Source organism: Amblyomma americanum, chromosome 8 (assembly GCF_052857255.1).
Source record: "Amblyomma americanum isolate KBUSLIRL-KWMA chromosome 8, ASM5285725v1, whole genome shotgun sequence".
NCBI classification, from domain to species: domain Eukaryota; kingdom Metazoa; phylum Arthropoda; class Arachnida; order Ixodida; family Ixodidae; genus Amblyomma; species Amblyomma americanum.
Window position 1 is genome coordinate 74923229 of NC_135504.1, and position 15950 is coordinate 74939178.

The 15950-nt window shown below is 51.6% G+C and overlaps 1 protein-coding gene across 1 annotated transcript in view; it reads left to right on the forward strand.

Annotated features, from left to right (window-relative positions):
* Ttc26 (tetratricopeptide repeat domain 26) overlaps positions 1-15950 on the forward strand; it is a 227643-nt gene that overhangs the window by 142381 nt on the left and 69312 nt on the right. Inside the window, exon 9 of the mRNA XM_077633401.1 lies at positions 6330-6439. Coding sequence (XP_077489527.1) covers positions 6330-6439 — 110 coding nt within the window. The remainder of the gene's footprint in view (positions 1-6329; positions 6440-15950) is intronic.

Sequence of the window (15950 nt, forward strand, 5' to 3'; positions counted from 1 at the left end):
AAATTGGTTTTTTGGGGAAAGGAAATGGCGCAGTATCTGTCTCATATATCGTTGGACACCTGAACCGCGCCGTAAGGGAAGGGATAAAGGAGGGAGTGAAAGAAGAAAGGAAGAGAGAGGTGCCGTAGCGGTGGGCTCCGGAATAATTTCGACCACCTGGGGGCCTTTAACGTGCACAGCACACGGGCGCCTTAGCGTTTTGCCTCCATAAAAACGCAGCCACCGGCAAAACGATAAGGCGCCCGTGTGCTGTGCGATATCAGCGCAGCTATAAAATTCGCATTTTCGGTTGCTTCCGACACTTAAGTGAAGCTTGCCAAAACCATAATAAAATCAAACGGCCTGAAGTGTTTTCAGCGCACCGCTGTACGTAAAATTTCCAACTTACAAATGCATATCCTTCCTTCACAACAATCTACACACCTTTTTGAGCAATACTTTGTCGCCGCGGGTATTGACTGCAGGAATCGTTAAAAAAATAAAACGTTCAAACCTCAGTTTTTATCAATAGTGTGTGTTACATCACAAAGGCACATTAACGCGCATAACATGCGGACGCGATCGCACGACATTAGAGGAAAACAGTGCGTAGCACCTTGCAACAGCTAAACGTTCGACAGAGCTTTCTAGGCCTTGTAAATGTAATTGATAATGAAAAAAGCTCGAGGAACACGTAGAAAACAAAGCAGTAATCGGCATATGATCCTTTGAGTGCTCTTAGCTCGCCGCGGCATGAGCGATCGAGGTTTGTAGATAGAAGGCGCCGAGTGCCCAGTGCCGCAATCTGCCGGCAAATTAAGCAATACGCTTCTTCGCGACAAGGCTACAAGATTGAGCAACATATATGCCTAGACCGGCTGAAAAAAATGCCTCCTCTATTACGTTCTTCAAGTCGGCGTCGATATGTTCACATCCAACCGCTATGCGCTATCGGAAAGTTAGTAAATGCTCGAAATCCGCTTCAAATTTTGTCCAGGGGGACCAAAGACCCTGGTCCGTATTAACTTATATGGAGATCACCTATAAAGCTTTGCGAAAACTGAGCGCATAAAGTGAAAGCTGCGCAATGGTCGGCGTCCTTACGCATGTTACCTTGCTTGGCATTTGGTATTCCAAAGCCTTGGCACGAAGTAAAAAAAAATTAAAGAACCTAGAAATTAATGAAAATAAAAATAAATAAGGAATAAAAAATGGAAAATAAAACAAACAATATTAAAAACGAAAAGAACAACAGAATATTTTAAAATACAACGCGTACCGCCATTGTGGGAAAAAAAACCCGCGTTCTAGAAAATTCCATGCTTTCGCATTCCTATCCGCAAACAGACAAGTGCCATCAGAATTTTTTTTCTGCAATTTATTACGAAATGCTTAGCGATATTCAGCGAAGACGCCTTGCAACGAATACCGAGCGAGCGTTCCGTTCACTAACACCTCCGCACCGGGGCATTTGGCATGCAAAACATTTTTGCAGCGAAAGCTACGCAGGGCTAGTAGAATCGCGTTTAGCCGTGCCTGTCCGAGGCCGCAGCTGCGCAAGCGCCGTAACCATGGCAACCAGCTGCGTAGTTCCTGACTATCCAGTGTGCGGGACGCAATAATAATTTTTTTCTGGGGAAATGAAATGGCGCAGTATGTGCCCCGTATATCGTTGGACATCTGAACAGCGCCGTACGGGAAGGAATAAGGGAAGGAGTGAAATAAGAAAGGAAGAAAGAGGTTCTTGTAAACCAGCGCAACGGCTCGAAGCCAAACAGAAGGGGACAAAACACAGCGCTGAATTAACAACAGAATAGCTTTATTCAGGGCACCATGCAGCGGTTAAATACACGCTGGTATCGCAGAATAACAGTAAACCGGAGAAAAACAAGAAAAAATAAGAAAACTATTCTGTTGTTAGTTCAGCGCTGTGTTTTGTCCCTTTCTGTTTGGCTTCGAGCCGTTGCACTGGTTTACAAGAACGATGTCTTAACAACTCGCCCACAAGTTCATGTTGTAAAGTAAGAGGTGCTGTAGTGGAGGGCTCCGGAATAATTTCGACCACCTGGGGATCTTTAATGTGCACTGACATCGCACAGCACACGGGCGCCTTGGCGTTTTTCCTCCATAAAAATGCAGCCGCCGTGGTCGGGTTCGAACCCGGAAACTGCGGATCAGTAGCCGGGCGCGGTAACCACTGAGCCGCCGCGGCGGCAGCGGTAGCAGCAGCAGCAGCAGCAGCAGCAGGGAAGGCACTTTGTGCATCTATGAGGCATCCGGTGTGTGGATGCCAGGCATTTGGTTCATCGCTGAAACGCTAACATGGCATTCGCCTCTGTAGTCAGCACAACGTGAATGCTTGCAGCCTTCAAATACTTTATGTTAAAAGCAGTGATTGCTGGTCGTTTGTCGGGTATAAGTAATGAATATTAATATTTTAGTTAAAGAAAAATACTTGATTTGCTTAACACGTTACAGTCATACTTAAAAAATGAATGTGGATTAGATCAGCTAATCCACGATATACAAAGCGAAAGCTGTCGGCGTTCACTGTGTTCATTGGCGTTGGCGTTGAGAACGTTCTACACACTCATGATTTTGTCACCCTCACCCGCCGCGGTGGCTCAGTGGTTAGAGCGCTCGGCTACTGATCCGGAGTTCCCGGCTTGGAACCCCTCCTCGGCGGCCGCGTTTCGATGGAGGCGAAACGCAAAGGCGTCCATGTGCTGTCCGATGTCAGTGCACGTTAAAGATCCCCAGGTAGTCGAAATTATTCCGGAGGCCTCCACTACGGCACCTCTTTCGTCCTTTCTTCTTTCACTCCCTCCTTTATCCCTTCCCTTATGGCGCGGTTCAGGTGTCCAACGATATATGAGACATACTGCGCCATTTTATTTTCCCCCAAAACCAATTTTTAATAATATTATTATTACAACTATCACACATCCCGGCGGACACCCGAACCGCGCCGTAAGGGAAGGGATAAAGGATGCAATGAAATAAGAAAGAAAGAAAGAAAGAAAGAAAGAAAGAAAGAAAGAAAGAAAGAAAGAAAGAAAGAAAGAAAGAAAGAAAGAGGTGCCGAAATCTCCGAATTTCGACCACCTGGGTATTTTGAACGTGGACTGATATCGCACAGCAGCGAGCGCCTTAGCGTTTTTCCTCCATAAAAAGGAGCTTGTTAAGGCTGGTCAGATGATCGCCACGACCGATGAAAAACAATGATGGCACGACGGTCGGTGATCGTAGAAGGCAGTTCGCAGTGTAAAGAGCACTTGTGTCTTCGCACGCTCGCCCGACGAAACATTCCCGGCTCTGCCAGTCAACTTCAAACTACTGAACTTAAATCGTTTATTAGGGACGGGAGGCAAGGTATAAGGCAGTTAAGAGAGATTTTTGATGGCCTAGTTGTGTTAGGCCAGGATATACGTAGCGAAAGCGCGGAGACTTCTGCATCGGAAACCCTGCCTTTCGCTCTTCCTCTTTATCAATCTTCTGCATCGGAAGAGTGCATTCACTAGAAGCGCCTTTATTGGTGGTCAGCCTTGAGCCGTCGTGGCGGACAATAAAGAAAAAAAAGCCGTCGTGGCGGAGTGGTAGCGTCTCCGCCTAAAACGCCAAACGCCTTGGTTCGATTCCGAGCATCGGCGCAGGATCTTTTTTCATTCAGTGAGTGGGCGGGGAGTTTCAGTGGCTCCCATAGATGCCGCCACCGAATACGTTGGTTAGCGGTCAAGCGCAGGCTCTGTTAAGGCGCGTTTATAAGCCTACGTAACGCGCGCGCGCTCTGCACGGCGACGTCACGTCGGCCAAAGCGAGACCCTCTATACTCCAACTGCGCTTGACCGCCGAGGCGTTCAGCGGCTTCGGCTCACACTGGCGGAGTGCTTTGAGCATGTCTATTTCGCGCCGAGTGCGCCAGCCGCCGCCGGCCCGGCTAGACGGATTCGGCTTCGCGGCGAGGTGCGCGTTGTGACGTAATTCAGTAGCTTCGGCAGTTGGGCGGAGCTGTTCTTTTCGAGCTCTCGGCTAATACAATCCATTCACAGTGCACATATGAAGGTGCATGCAAGTGGGCGAGAGAGCCCGATCCAGTGGACCCGTTGGATCTAGCGGAAGCCGTTGAAGCGTCATGCGTCGGCTTTAGTTTCAAGCCGCCAACTTTAAACGCGAGCGCCCTTGAGCATCCATCCGTTTTTTGTGGCAACAAAATAAATAACCCGGCTCTTGCAACCATGGGAGACCTCGACGCCGCCTGCTGCACCGTGCAACCGCGCCGTTCAAGGAATCACAATCCGTTGGCCCCAAAGCCCCGGCCAGCCTCCGATGGGCGCAACGCGCCGACCTTGTCCTGGCCCCTCGCGACTCCCCGCGATGGGGTTATGATATCTGATTAGCAGCGGCTGCTCACTGAGGAGGGGGGAAACTACCCGCCGGCGCCTAACCTAACCGTGCTCCCCCAAAAGCATCGCACGCTCTGTGGGGCTGAGGTCACTGAAATGCATGCCGGAGTTTTAGCGAGAACTTCGTCGGCGGGTTCGGGAACAGGATCCATCGTAACGCTTGCAAGACGCCGGTGCGAACGTAAACGACGCGACGGTAGCGACCCCCGATAGATGTCTTCAACGTACGGCGGCGGTAGCTTTCATTTCGGCAGCTGCTAGACCGCACCGCTAGCCGCCAGAAATCACGGAGTCTGCGTTTACGTCACGTTTCCCGTCACTCCGTTCTGTGACGTCATACGAGTTATCCGTGACGTCATGAGTTCTCGAGTTTGAATCGGAGCGGCGGGAAAAACGAAAAATTCTTCCACTTGGAATACAAATTTCTGTTAAATAAATGCATCTTTCGCTGCCAGACAAGCGGCAACAAAGCCATGAAATGCCGAACTATCAAGTTTTGCTAACAAAAAAAAATTGATAGAGTTCTCCTCAGTGTCTCTTTAAGCTTCAGGTACGTTTCAGCCGCCGCCGCAGCGGTGGCTCAGTGGATAGGGCGCCCGGCCACTGATCCGGAGTTCCCGGGTTCGAACCCGACTTCGGCGGCTGCGTCTTTATGGAGCAAAAACGCTAAGGCGCCCGTGTGGTGTGCGATGTCAGTGCACGTTGAAGATCCCCAGGCGGTCGAAATTATTCCGGAGCCCTCCACTGCGGCCCATCTTTTCTTCTCTAACTCCCTCCTTTATCCCTTCCCTTACGGCGCGGTTCAGGTGTCCGACGATATATGAGACAGATACTGCGCCATTTCCTTTCCGCAAAAACCGATTATTATTATTGCGTCCCGCACACTGGATAGTCAGGAACGGCGCAGCTGGTTGCACTGGTTACGGCGCTTGCGCAGCTGTGGCCTCGGACAGGCACGGCTAAACGCGATTCTACTAGCCTAGCGTAGCTTTCGCTGCAAAAATGTTTAGCACGCCAAATGCCCCGGTGAGGGGGTGTTACTGAACGGAACGCTCGCTCGGTATGCGTTGCAAGGCCTCTTCGCTGAATATCGCTAAGAATTTCGTAATAAATTACAGAAAAAAAATTCTGATGGCACTTTTCTGTTTGCGGACAGGAATGCGAAAGCATGGAATTTTTAGAACGTGGGTTTTTTTCACGGCGGTGGTACGCGTTTTATTTTAAAATATTCTGTTGTTCTTTTCATTTTTAATATCTTTTTTATTTTCCGTTTTTATTCCTTCTTTATTTTTATTTTCATTCATTTTTGCTTTTGCTTTCTTGCTTTAGTTTTTTTGCTTTTTTAATGATCTGTTTTATTTTTATGTTTTATGTTTTTTTTATTTTTGTTGACATCATTTGTCAGGCGAGGCGGACACTTCCTGCGGACTCATGAGGCAACTAAGGCTTTCGCCTTAAAAGTGGTGCATTGACTGCGCAATCGCTATCCCCTTCTCGCATACGACAGCGGTGCCGGAGCGCCGCCGCCTTTCTGCTTGCGTGGGCAGGGACGTGAGTTCTGCATCACACCGCATTTTCCCGGATGCAGTTTGTTTATGGTGGTTTAACGCCCAAAAGCGACTTCGGCTATGAGGGACGCCGTAGCGGAGGGCTCCGGAAATTTCGACCACCTGGGGTTCTTTCAAGGGCACTGACATCCCACAGCACACGGGCCTGTAGAATTTCGCCTCCATCGCTTCCGCGTGCTATAGCTGGTTCTGACTTGAGAACTTGATGCAAAAGGAGCGCGTCGAGTGCGAAGGTAATAAAGAGAACAGAGGAAAGAGTCCTGCGTTCAGTGCGGTGCTCAGGGGCGACGATTGGCGGGAATGTGTGGCAGCAGGAAGCAGTGATCGCTTTCAGCGTTGTCTTCGGCTCTCACAAATCGACCTCTCTCCGCGGCCACAGACAACATCCAGGAGGCGCACAACCTGATCAAGGACCTGGAGCCCACTGTACCGCACGAGTACATCCTCAAGGGAGTCGTCAACGCCGCCATCGGACAGGCACAGGGCTCGGTGAGTTACTGCCACGGACACGTCCAAGGAGCTGGTACCCCGTTTCCCGTCTGCGCCTTCCCTATGTCCCGCCTTCTACGCTACCAGTGTCCGCAGGCCGGTCCCGACGCCGCGCTAGTGGCAAGTGGCATGCCCTTCAAGGCGGGGCGGGTGCAGGCTCGCGCCGGCGGGTCTGTCCGACGCTACCGTCACGACTGTAGCGACATTGTTGCTGGGGTGTGAAAATCGCCCGGTGGGTCTTCTCTCTCTTCTGTGATGACCCCCATAATGCGCAGGTCCACACGGGACGGAGAGGCAAAGAGACACCGTATGGCTCAGTTTAAACAAACAGGTATATTCAATGATTACACATGGTTAAGGTTATACATCAGAGGCTGGGGCGTCCGAGCTTACGTGCCGACGACTTCATGGGGGCGATGGAGTGGCTCCGGAGTTGGGCTCGAGCGGTTGCTGTCAGAAGCTGCACGCCGTCGGGCTTCGGCACTGAAGGCTCTCTTGGCGAACGATGTCGTCCTCAGCGTGTATGCAGTAGAATTTCAATAGTCGTCCGTTTCTTCGAGGATGGTTCACAAACCCTTCCTCTAGTGTCGTTCGGCTTGGAAGATGAACAGGAGGCGAGCTTGTAGATGATGACAGCAGAGCATAATTTTACAACATACATATACAGAGAGTTAAACTGGAAAAAGCAGAACTGAATTTACAAAAGAACAAACTTTGCACTACTTTACTCATCGACCGGGCAGGTTAGTGCCTAAGTAGCATCACATTACATGCTAAGCATGGAGCCCCAGCTCAGACTGGACTGCATCCGTTTACATGTGCTTTTAAGCACTTGATTAACAAAGGACTAAGGGCGGTCATTTCCAGTGGCCCGCCCAAAGCATCAATTCTCCAATCCAAAATAACATGCGAGATGGGGACCACCCCTTTGGGTTGGGCTTAGCCTCGAACCCAGAGTCTGTTAACAATACAAACTAAATAAACAACAAAAACGCCACCACTCTCTCTCAAGTGAGAGTATACACAGGCTCTCTCTTCGGAGCTAATTCACTAGCGCCTGTCTTTCCACATTCTTGGCGAGTACTGCCTGTCCGCCATGACAGGTGTCCGTCGCGGCCCTTCTGGGAAGCTGTGGGTGCCTTCCCGGCGATAGCCCACGACAAAGGGGGGGGAGGGAAAGAATGTCGTCTTCGCGGTATCGCATAGCGTCGGCTGTGGTACGGCGCGCTCTGGCCCGCTGACAGCTCCCTTGTCCTGGAATGTAACCGGAAATTGGGGAGGATAAAGCCTGTTTCCCCGGGGCGGCGGCGGGTCCGGTTTTTCTGGTCGTCACTCAAAGAGCATGGCTGGGTAATTGATGATGCCGCTGTCACGGGTCTCCGTCTACGCCGCGCCGTCGAACGTGGATCCACGTAGCACACACGGAATGTCACACTCGCTCACCCTCCAGAAGAATGTTCTCCGAACATTTGAGTCCACGCAGCTCCCCTTGTCTTTCTGAATCGCCTCGCACAGTGCGTCCGACAAAACACTTTTCGCTGCACTCAACACCACTGCACAACACCATATGCCTCCGCTGTCAATACTGGCGCCTCCAGGGGCAGCACTGATCTTCTTTTACAGATAAACATGAAACTCAGCACCCAAGCCTCTCCTTTCTAGTCCAAACTGGACGAAATAAATTTACCACAGTTACAAAGGAGCTCCCACTTCTAGCACGATCACGGCACAGAGAAAAATATAGATAACGAAAGGAAGTAGGGCAGGTTCTGCATGCGCTCCGCATGCTCTCCTGTGCAGGTGTTACTTAATGACAGAAAGGTTTAACTACCAACTCCGATAACTTAACACATAAGCACATAGCAATGTTATGAGCTGCGGCATTACACAATTCTAACCAGTTCACAACTCCGCTCTGTTTACGCCATTAGTCCGACTTAGCTTTCCGATTTCGCAGCGGATATCGGCCTTCATGAGTCATACTAAGTAAGTCTGTGCCCCTTTGTCTGCTTTGGGACTCGCGAGGGCTCGTGGCAGGAGCCTCTCCTGGCGTTATCTGCGCGGCAACCTCGCGCGCTTCTTCTTCCAGCAATGCATGAAGTAAATCCGGTGGCATTCCGGCCGTCACCTCGGGCGCCTGCCGAACAAATGCAGGAGAGGGCGTTTCTTGCGAACTATCTGCGCGCTCCGCTTCACTTCTGTCCCCATCAAAATCCGCGCTTTCCCTTTCCTCATTTCGTGAATACTGAACCGGTGCCGACTTGAGGCGATTTGCGTGTATCCTTATCAAACGCCGGTTCACGTCTCGGACTCTGAAGTTTACCGGAGAAAGCTTCTCGACAACCTCGCACGGTCCTCTCCACTTCGTCTGGAACTTACGAGCTAGCCCAATCTGCCTTTGGCAGTTTTCAATGTACACGCTGTCCCCCACATCAAACGGCGCGTCTCTAGCACTGCGATCGTGCACCTCCTTCCTGCGCTTCGCCGCTTTCTTTAAGGACTCCTTTGCGATGTCCCTCGCCACTTGCAAGCGCGATTCTAGCTCAACCTTATAGTCGTCCAGTGAAGCGTATGGGACACGACGGGGGCCCTCTGGCACTTCACTAGGCTGGTCCGGGTCTCGGCCGTAGAGAAGAAAGAATGGCGATTCGCCCGTGCTCTCGTGTGCTGCGGAATTGTAGGCAAACATTGCATACGGGAGCCACAAGTCCCAGTCCCGCTGGTCGCGCGAAACAAAATGCGACAGGAACCCGGCCACGGTTTGGTTCAGTCGCTCCACCGCGCCGTTGCAAGCCGGATGGTACGGTGTTGTCTGCTTCTTAGCGATCTTAAGCAGCTCGCAAACTCTCTTCATTAGCTGCGACACGAAGTTCGTTCCCCGATCTGTCAAGAGTTGCCTCGGGGGTCCATGTCGGAGCACGATCTGTTCGACAAATGCTCTTGCAACCGTGTCTGCCTTCTGATCTGGGAGTGCTACCGCTTCCGCGTATTTTGAAAGGTGGTCGACAAATACTAAAATGTACTTGTTTCCGGAAGTGGTCGTGGGCAATGGGCCCATTATGTCCATACCTGTCCGCTCGAAGGGAGCCGAAACCTCAGGGAACGGCTGAATTGGAGCTGGTCTTCGTCCCTTGGGTGTTTTTCTTTCGAGACAGGAATGACACTTCGCACAGTAGTCTCTAACATCCTGTCGCATGCCACTCCAAAAGTACAAACGCTCCACACGCCTGCGTGTCTTCGCTACGCCAAAATGACCGGCGCATGGCGCATCGTGAAACGCGCGAAGAACCCTTTCTGTCCACGACCGAGGTATGACGACTCTCTCCCAAGCGGTTTTCTCTGGTCTCCCTTTCCTGGTTGGCCTCGTGCGCCGACACAGGGTGCCGTCTTTGTCAATGAAATAACCTAGCTGTTCGGGGTGAGACGGTGCGCCCTCTAAGCTTTCGATTATTCGCTTCAGGTCCGGATCTTTGCACTGCTCTGTGCGTAATTCGGCGGGGTCGACTACGGGGACAAACTCATCTATAGCTGCCACGGCAGCTGTGCGGCTGAGTGCATCAGCATTCAGATGCGTCTTTCCTGACTTGTGCTCAACTTCAAAGCAGTATTCCTGCAGGTGTAGATTCCATCTAGCGAGTCGCGAGCTAGGGTCCCTGACACTCATCACCCATTTCAGAGGATGGCAGTCTGTGACTAGCTTGAATTTGCGGCCGTAAAGGTAGCATCTGAAGTGCTTTACTGCCCAGACAACGGCGAGGCACTCCCTTTCCGTAGCTCCGTACTTTTGCTCTGTGGGGCTCAGCTGTCGGCTAGCAAAAGCAACGGGATGTTCTTTGCCCTCGATAACCTGAGATAGCACGGCACCCACTGCGAACTTTGACGCATCTGTGGCCATAACGAAGGGCAAATTAAAATCCGGGTGGCGCAACAGCGGTGCACTCATTAGCTTCCTTTTCAGGGCCCCAAAAGCATTCTCCGCGTTTTTGTCCCAGCGAAAGGCGACATTTTTGGCTGTTAAGGCGGTGAGCGGCTTAGCGAGCTTGGCGAACTCCTCTATGTGCCTTCGGTAGTAACCGATCAGGCCGAGAAACTGCCGGACCTGGCGGACGCTAGTCGGGGATGGAAAATCCGAGACACACCTTAGTTTCTCAGGGTCCGGTCGCACGCCGTCAGCTGAAACAACGTGCCCGAGGTATTTCACCTCGTTTTTGAGGAATTGGCACTTAGAGGGCTTCAGTTTGAGACCCGCTGCTCTTAGTCGCACCAAAACCTGCTCAATATCGCGCAAATGGTTATCAAAACTGCCACTGTATATGATAATGTCATCCATATACACGAAGCACAGCCTCCCCAGAAGACCTGCCAGGATAACATCAGCGGTTCTCTGCCAGACAGCAGGGCTGTTGGCCAGACCCATCGGCATTCTTTTCCATTCATAGTGCCCTGAGGGCGTGTTGAATGCCGTTTTCTCGGCATCTGCCGGATCCATTGCTATCTGCCAGAATCCCGCCGCCATGTCCACTACCGTGAAGTACCTGGCAGAGCCCAGCTGAGAAAGCGTCTCCTGTATATTGGGGATGGGGTATGGATCGATGCGAGTTACGGCATTTAGTTTGCGGTAGTCCACTACCAATCGATACGAGCCATCTGGCTTTTCCACCAATAGTGCTGGTGCTCCCCAGGGTGACTTTGAGTGTTCGACAATGCCGCGATCAATCAGGTCCTGCACCTGCCGCTCCATCTCCTCACGTTGGGAGTAAGGAATCCTGTACGCACGCTGGTAAACGGGCGATGAAGTGCCGGTCTCTATCCTGTGCTTTATAACGCCACAGCAGCCCAAATCCAGGTTGGACGCGGCGAATACCTCCGAGTAGTCGTTCAGCAAACCAGCCAGAGCCTCCCTCTCCCTGGATTTTACGTGAGAAAGATCGAACGACACCTTTGGAGCAGCCGAAGAACTAGCATGCTCTACAGTTGCGAGTACCGTATCGGTGGGCTCACGTTGCTCTATCGCAGAGGTGAAGAAAGCCAATGTTTTGTTCTTGGGAAGGCTCAGTGGCTGCTGGCTACAGTTAACCACCCGTAGGGGTACTCTGTGGGCGTCATTAACTGTCACGAGGCACGCGGCTGCCTTCAGGCCATTGCTGAGAGAGTCGACCGGCTCAAGCACTCCCACGGCGCCGCTCTCTACATCTGAAGGCACAAACGCGTACAAAATGTGCTCCGACCAAGGAAGGACGACCGCCTCCTCGACCAGCCGGACGGCAACCCGCGAATATACCTTCTCCAATGATCCCACTGTTTGACGGGTGTCAATATCGGTAATGCGAATCTCAGCCCCTCTCCTGTTCAAAAACGGAACTTTTGAGCCGCCCGCATTAACCTCTTCCTCAGAGAATGAGACTACTACCTTCCCTTTTCTCAAAAAATCCTGCCCTAATATACCTGACACTCCGTTTGGCAGAGACACCGTGTCCGGGCATACGTAGCAGGGGTGCTCCAATGCAATTCCGCCGAGAGAGAAGTGTAACCGGTAGAGTCCACTTATGCCAAGAGGATCCCCCGTTATGCCTACAAATTTGGTTGTCATACCACCAGACGCTTCCAACACCTCGCGGTCCCCCTTCCTTCGAAGCATGTTAAAACTGCTCTCCTTAAGCAATGTCACCTTTGACCCCGTATCTATCAACAATTCCATACAACAACCATTTAACTTGCAACGCACAACAGGGCATGCCTCGTCGGCCACACAAACTACCACCACCTCATCATCTACTGCTCCCTCCCCACGCTCCTCAGGCTGGGGAGGACTAACTAGTTTTTTGACTCGGTATCTGGAGCCCCGCTGTAGGCTTGCTTAGGGCGTGTCTCGCCTGCTTCTCTTTGTGGCTCCCCACGGCGCACGTTTTGGCAGAACCTGGCGATGTGTCCGCGACCCTGGCAAGCGAAGCATACGATTTCTTTAAAATCTCGCATACCGCGCCTGTAGCTTTGTGGCGGTCTCCGGTTTCCAGCGAATGGGCGCTGTTGAGCGCGCGCTTCAACCTGGCATTCTACCTGCTGAGATAGCAGCTGTTCTAAGCGATCTAACCGCTCTGTCAAGAGAGCAACCTCAGGGTTGAGCACCGCTCTCTCTATGACGCGTACTCTCGCTGCGGCTGTCGTTAACGCCTCATTTTGTTCCTCATCCAATGCGGCCTCCACGGCTTGGTCGAAATTGCTCGGCTTGCGCGAGAGCACGAACCGGCGCACGGGGTCTTGCAGACCAGCCACGAACAAAGCGGTCATTTCCTCTTTAAGTATATCCTCCGCGTATTTCTTCTTATGCTGGTCTCCTTCCTCCTCCCTGCTTAACGTATCGCGCGCTAAGCGCTGAAGCCGCGACGCAAATGTTCGCACGTCCTCCCCTACCATCTGTCCGGCGTCACGGAACCTCTGTACTCGCACGTGACGTGGTTCAGTGTCAAAATGCTCAAACGCGAGCTTCTTAAATTCCGCAAATGATTTTGTGGATTTTACTTTTTCGTCTCGCCATGCAAAATCATGAGCAGCTCCTGCCATCTTACACCTCGCCATTCCCAGCATTTGAGCATCGGACCATCCCCCCATTTTCCCAATCTCTTCTAGCATGGAAAAGAAATCGCAGATTGGAACCCCTGTCTTATCTCCCGTAAACGTCGGAATGACGCTTCCTAATGCCAGCATGCTTGCTCCGAGCGACGGCTGTGGAGTGGGAGCTCCCTCAGATAAAGACATTTTTTTTTTCAAGCCCTCCGGTGCCTCAAGCCTCTCAAATGGGGGTAAAAGTCCCACAATCAGTCCCGTGATTCCCTTTTGATTACAATTTTGAAGTCATGAATGTCACAGCATTCAGAGGACATTTGCTTTTGAGACCCCACTTCTGACACCAGTGTGATGACCCCCATAATGCGCAGGTCCACACGGGACGGAGAGGCAAAGAGACACCGTATGGCTCAGTTTAAACAAACAGATATATTCAATAATTATACATGATTAAGATTCAGAGGCTGGGGCGTCCGAGCTTACGTGCCGACGACTTCATGGGGGCGATGGAGTGGCTCCGGAGTTGGGCTCGAGCGGTTGCTGGCAGAAGCTGCACGCCGTCGGGCTTCGGCGCTGAAGGCCCTCTTGGCGAACGATGTCGTCCTCAGCTCAGACTGGACTGCATCCGTTTACATGTGCTTTTAAGCACTTGATTAACAAAGGACTAAGGGCGGTCATTTCCAGTGGCCCGCCCAAAGCATCAATTCTCCAATCCAAAATAACATGCGAGATGGGGACCACCCCTTTGGGTTGGGCTTAGCCTCGAACCCAGAGTCTGTTAACAATACAAACTAAATAAACAACAAAAACGCCACCACTCTCTCTCAAGTGAGAGTATACACAGGCTCTCTTCGGAGCTAATTCACTAGCGCCTGTCTTTCCACATTCTTGGCGAGTACTGCCTGTCCGCCATGACAGGTGTCCGTCGCGGCCCTTCTGGGAAGCTGTGGGTGCCTTCCCGGCGATAGCCCACGACAAAGGGGGGGGGAGGGAAAGAATGTCGTCTTCGCGGTATCGCATAGCGTCGGCTGTGGTACGGCGCGCTCTGGCCCGCTGACAGCTCCCTTGTCCTGGAATGTAACCGGAAATTGGGGAGGATAAAGCCTGTTTCCCCGGGGCGGCGGCGGGTCCGGTTTTTCTGGTCGTCACTCAAAGAGCATGGCTGGGTAATTGATGATGCCGCTGTCACGGGTCTCCGTCTACGCCGCGCCGTCGAACGTGGATCCACGTAGCACACACGGAATGTCACAGTTCTATAGGTGGTGTTGGTTTGGTGTGCACACTATTGTGGTGCTCGCGACGAAATGTCGGGCACAAACCATACACAAGAAATGGGATGGTACTGCGTCAAGTGTGGAGGGAACTTTGTTGGGCTGTAAACGGCTGCGTCGTCGTTGTATGTTGCAACCGGAAACTCCGACCTCGTCGCCACTCACGCAAGCGCGGTCCAGCAAATAAAGGTGGTTCCCTTTCCGACCAGACAATAGGAGACGACCAGGAAAGGAAAACAGAAAGAAGATAAATGAAAAGAAATAAAACAATACGCAGCACGAAAAACCGGAAGAAAACATCAGGCAACTAGTAACGAAGGAAATAAAAGTAATGTGGATTAGCTCGGCTAATCCGGGATATAAAAATCGAAAGATTTCGGCGTTCAGTGTGTTCATTGGCGTTGGCGTTGACAATGTTCTAGACGGCGCTGGCTTTGAGCAAAGGAAGGGCGCATAACTGGCTCCCTGGATATGTGGACGCCTCATTCGTACTTTGATACATGTGGCGGTGGTGAGAGAGAGATGTGGCCTGAATGCATTAGCACTGACAGTGTTGTGGCTGACATGCGGCAGTGCAGCAATAGCTAGGCCGCAGCGTTCATTTGGTGATCAATCTCACAATCAAGCATTAACTGCATGCCACCTCCCAGGGTGGCACGGAGGGCGCGCTGCCTATCCGGTGTGTGGAACGCAACCAAAGCAGGCTTTTGCAGTTGAACATTAATGCCACGTACATGAGCGAGATTAAGGTCTTCACTGACCCACGGAGCCGGTTGTGCGCCTTTCCGTTCGTGAAAATGAACGGCCCTTGCAAAGTTGTCCATGCCAATGAACTCTATGAACGCCGTCGGCTCACTTGTTTTGTTTGGTTTTTCAGGATGGGAAACGGCAGAGCAACCGTATCACATATCTCAGTGGGCTCCCGAACCGCGCCATAAAGGAAGGGATAAAGGAGGGAGGGACATAATAATAATATTAATAATAATAATAATTGGTTTGGGGGAAAGGAAATGGCGCAGTATCTGTCTCATATATCGTAGGACACCTGAACCGCGCCGTAAGGGAAGGGATAAAGGAGGGAGTGAAAGAAGAAAGGAAGAAATAGGTGCCGTAGTGGAGGGCTCCGGAATAATTTCGACCACCTGGGGATCTTTAACGTGCACTGACATCGCACAGCACACGGGCGCCTCAGCGTTTAGCCTCCATAAAAACGCAGCCGCCGCGGTGGGGTTCGAACCCGGCAACTCCGGATCAGTAGCCTAGCGCCCTGATTGGGAGTTCCCGGGTTCGAACCCGACGACGGCGGCTGCGTAATCAACTGAAGGGAAAACACAGGAAGAAGCGACGCAGGTGCTTGTGTCATCGTTTCTTCCTGTTTTCCCCGTCAGTTGTTTGAGCTTTTTTTAAACATTAACTTCATTCAACTCGCCCATCAAGCTGTTCCCTGGCGCGGTTGAGATGTCCACCGAGATGTGAGAAAGTTACTTCTCGATTTCATTACCTTAGAAACAATTTTTCGTATCAAAATTGCGATGCAGCCGTTCGTCGTACAGCGTGGGTGTTGTCATATGCGCGCGCGTGTGTATGGGTGGTGTGTGTGTGTGAATGGGTGTGTGTCAATGCAAGAGAAAACTGGAAATTGAAAGTTGGATTTTAGGAAAGGCGCGGCGCTGCGC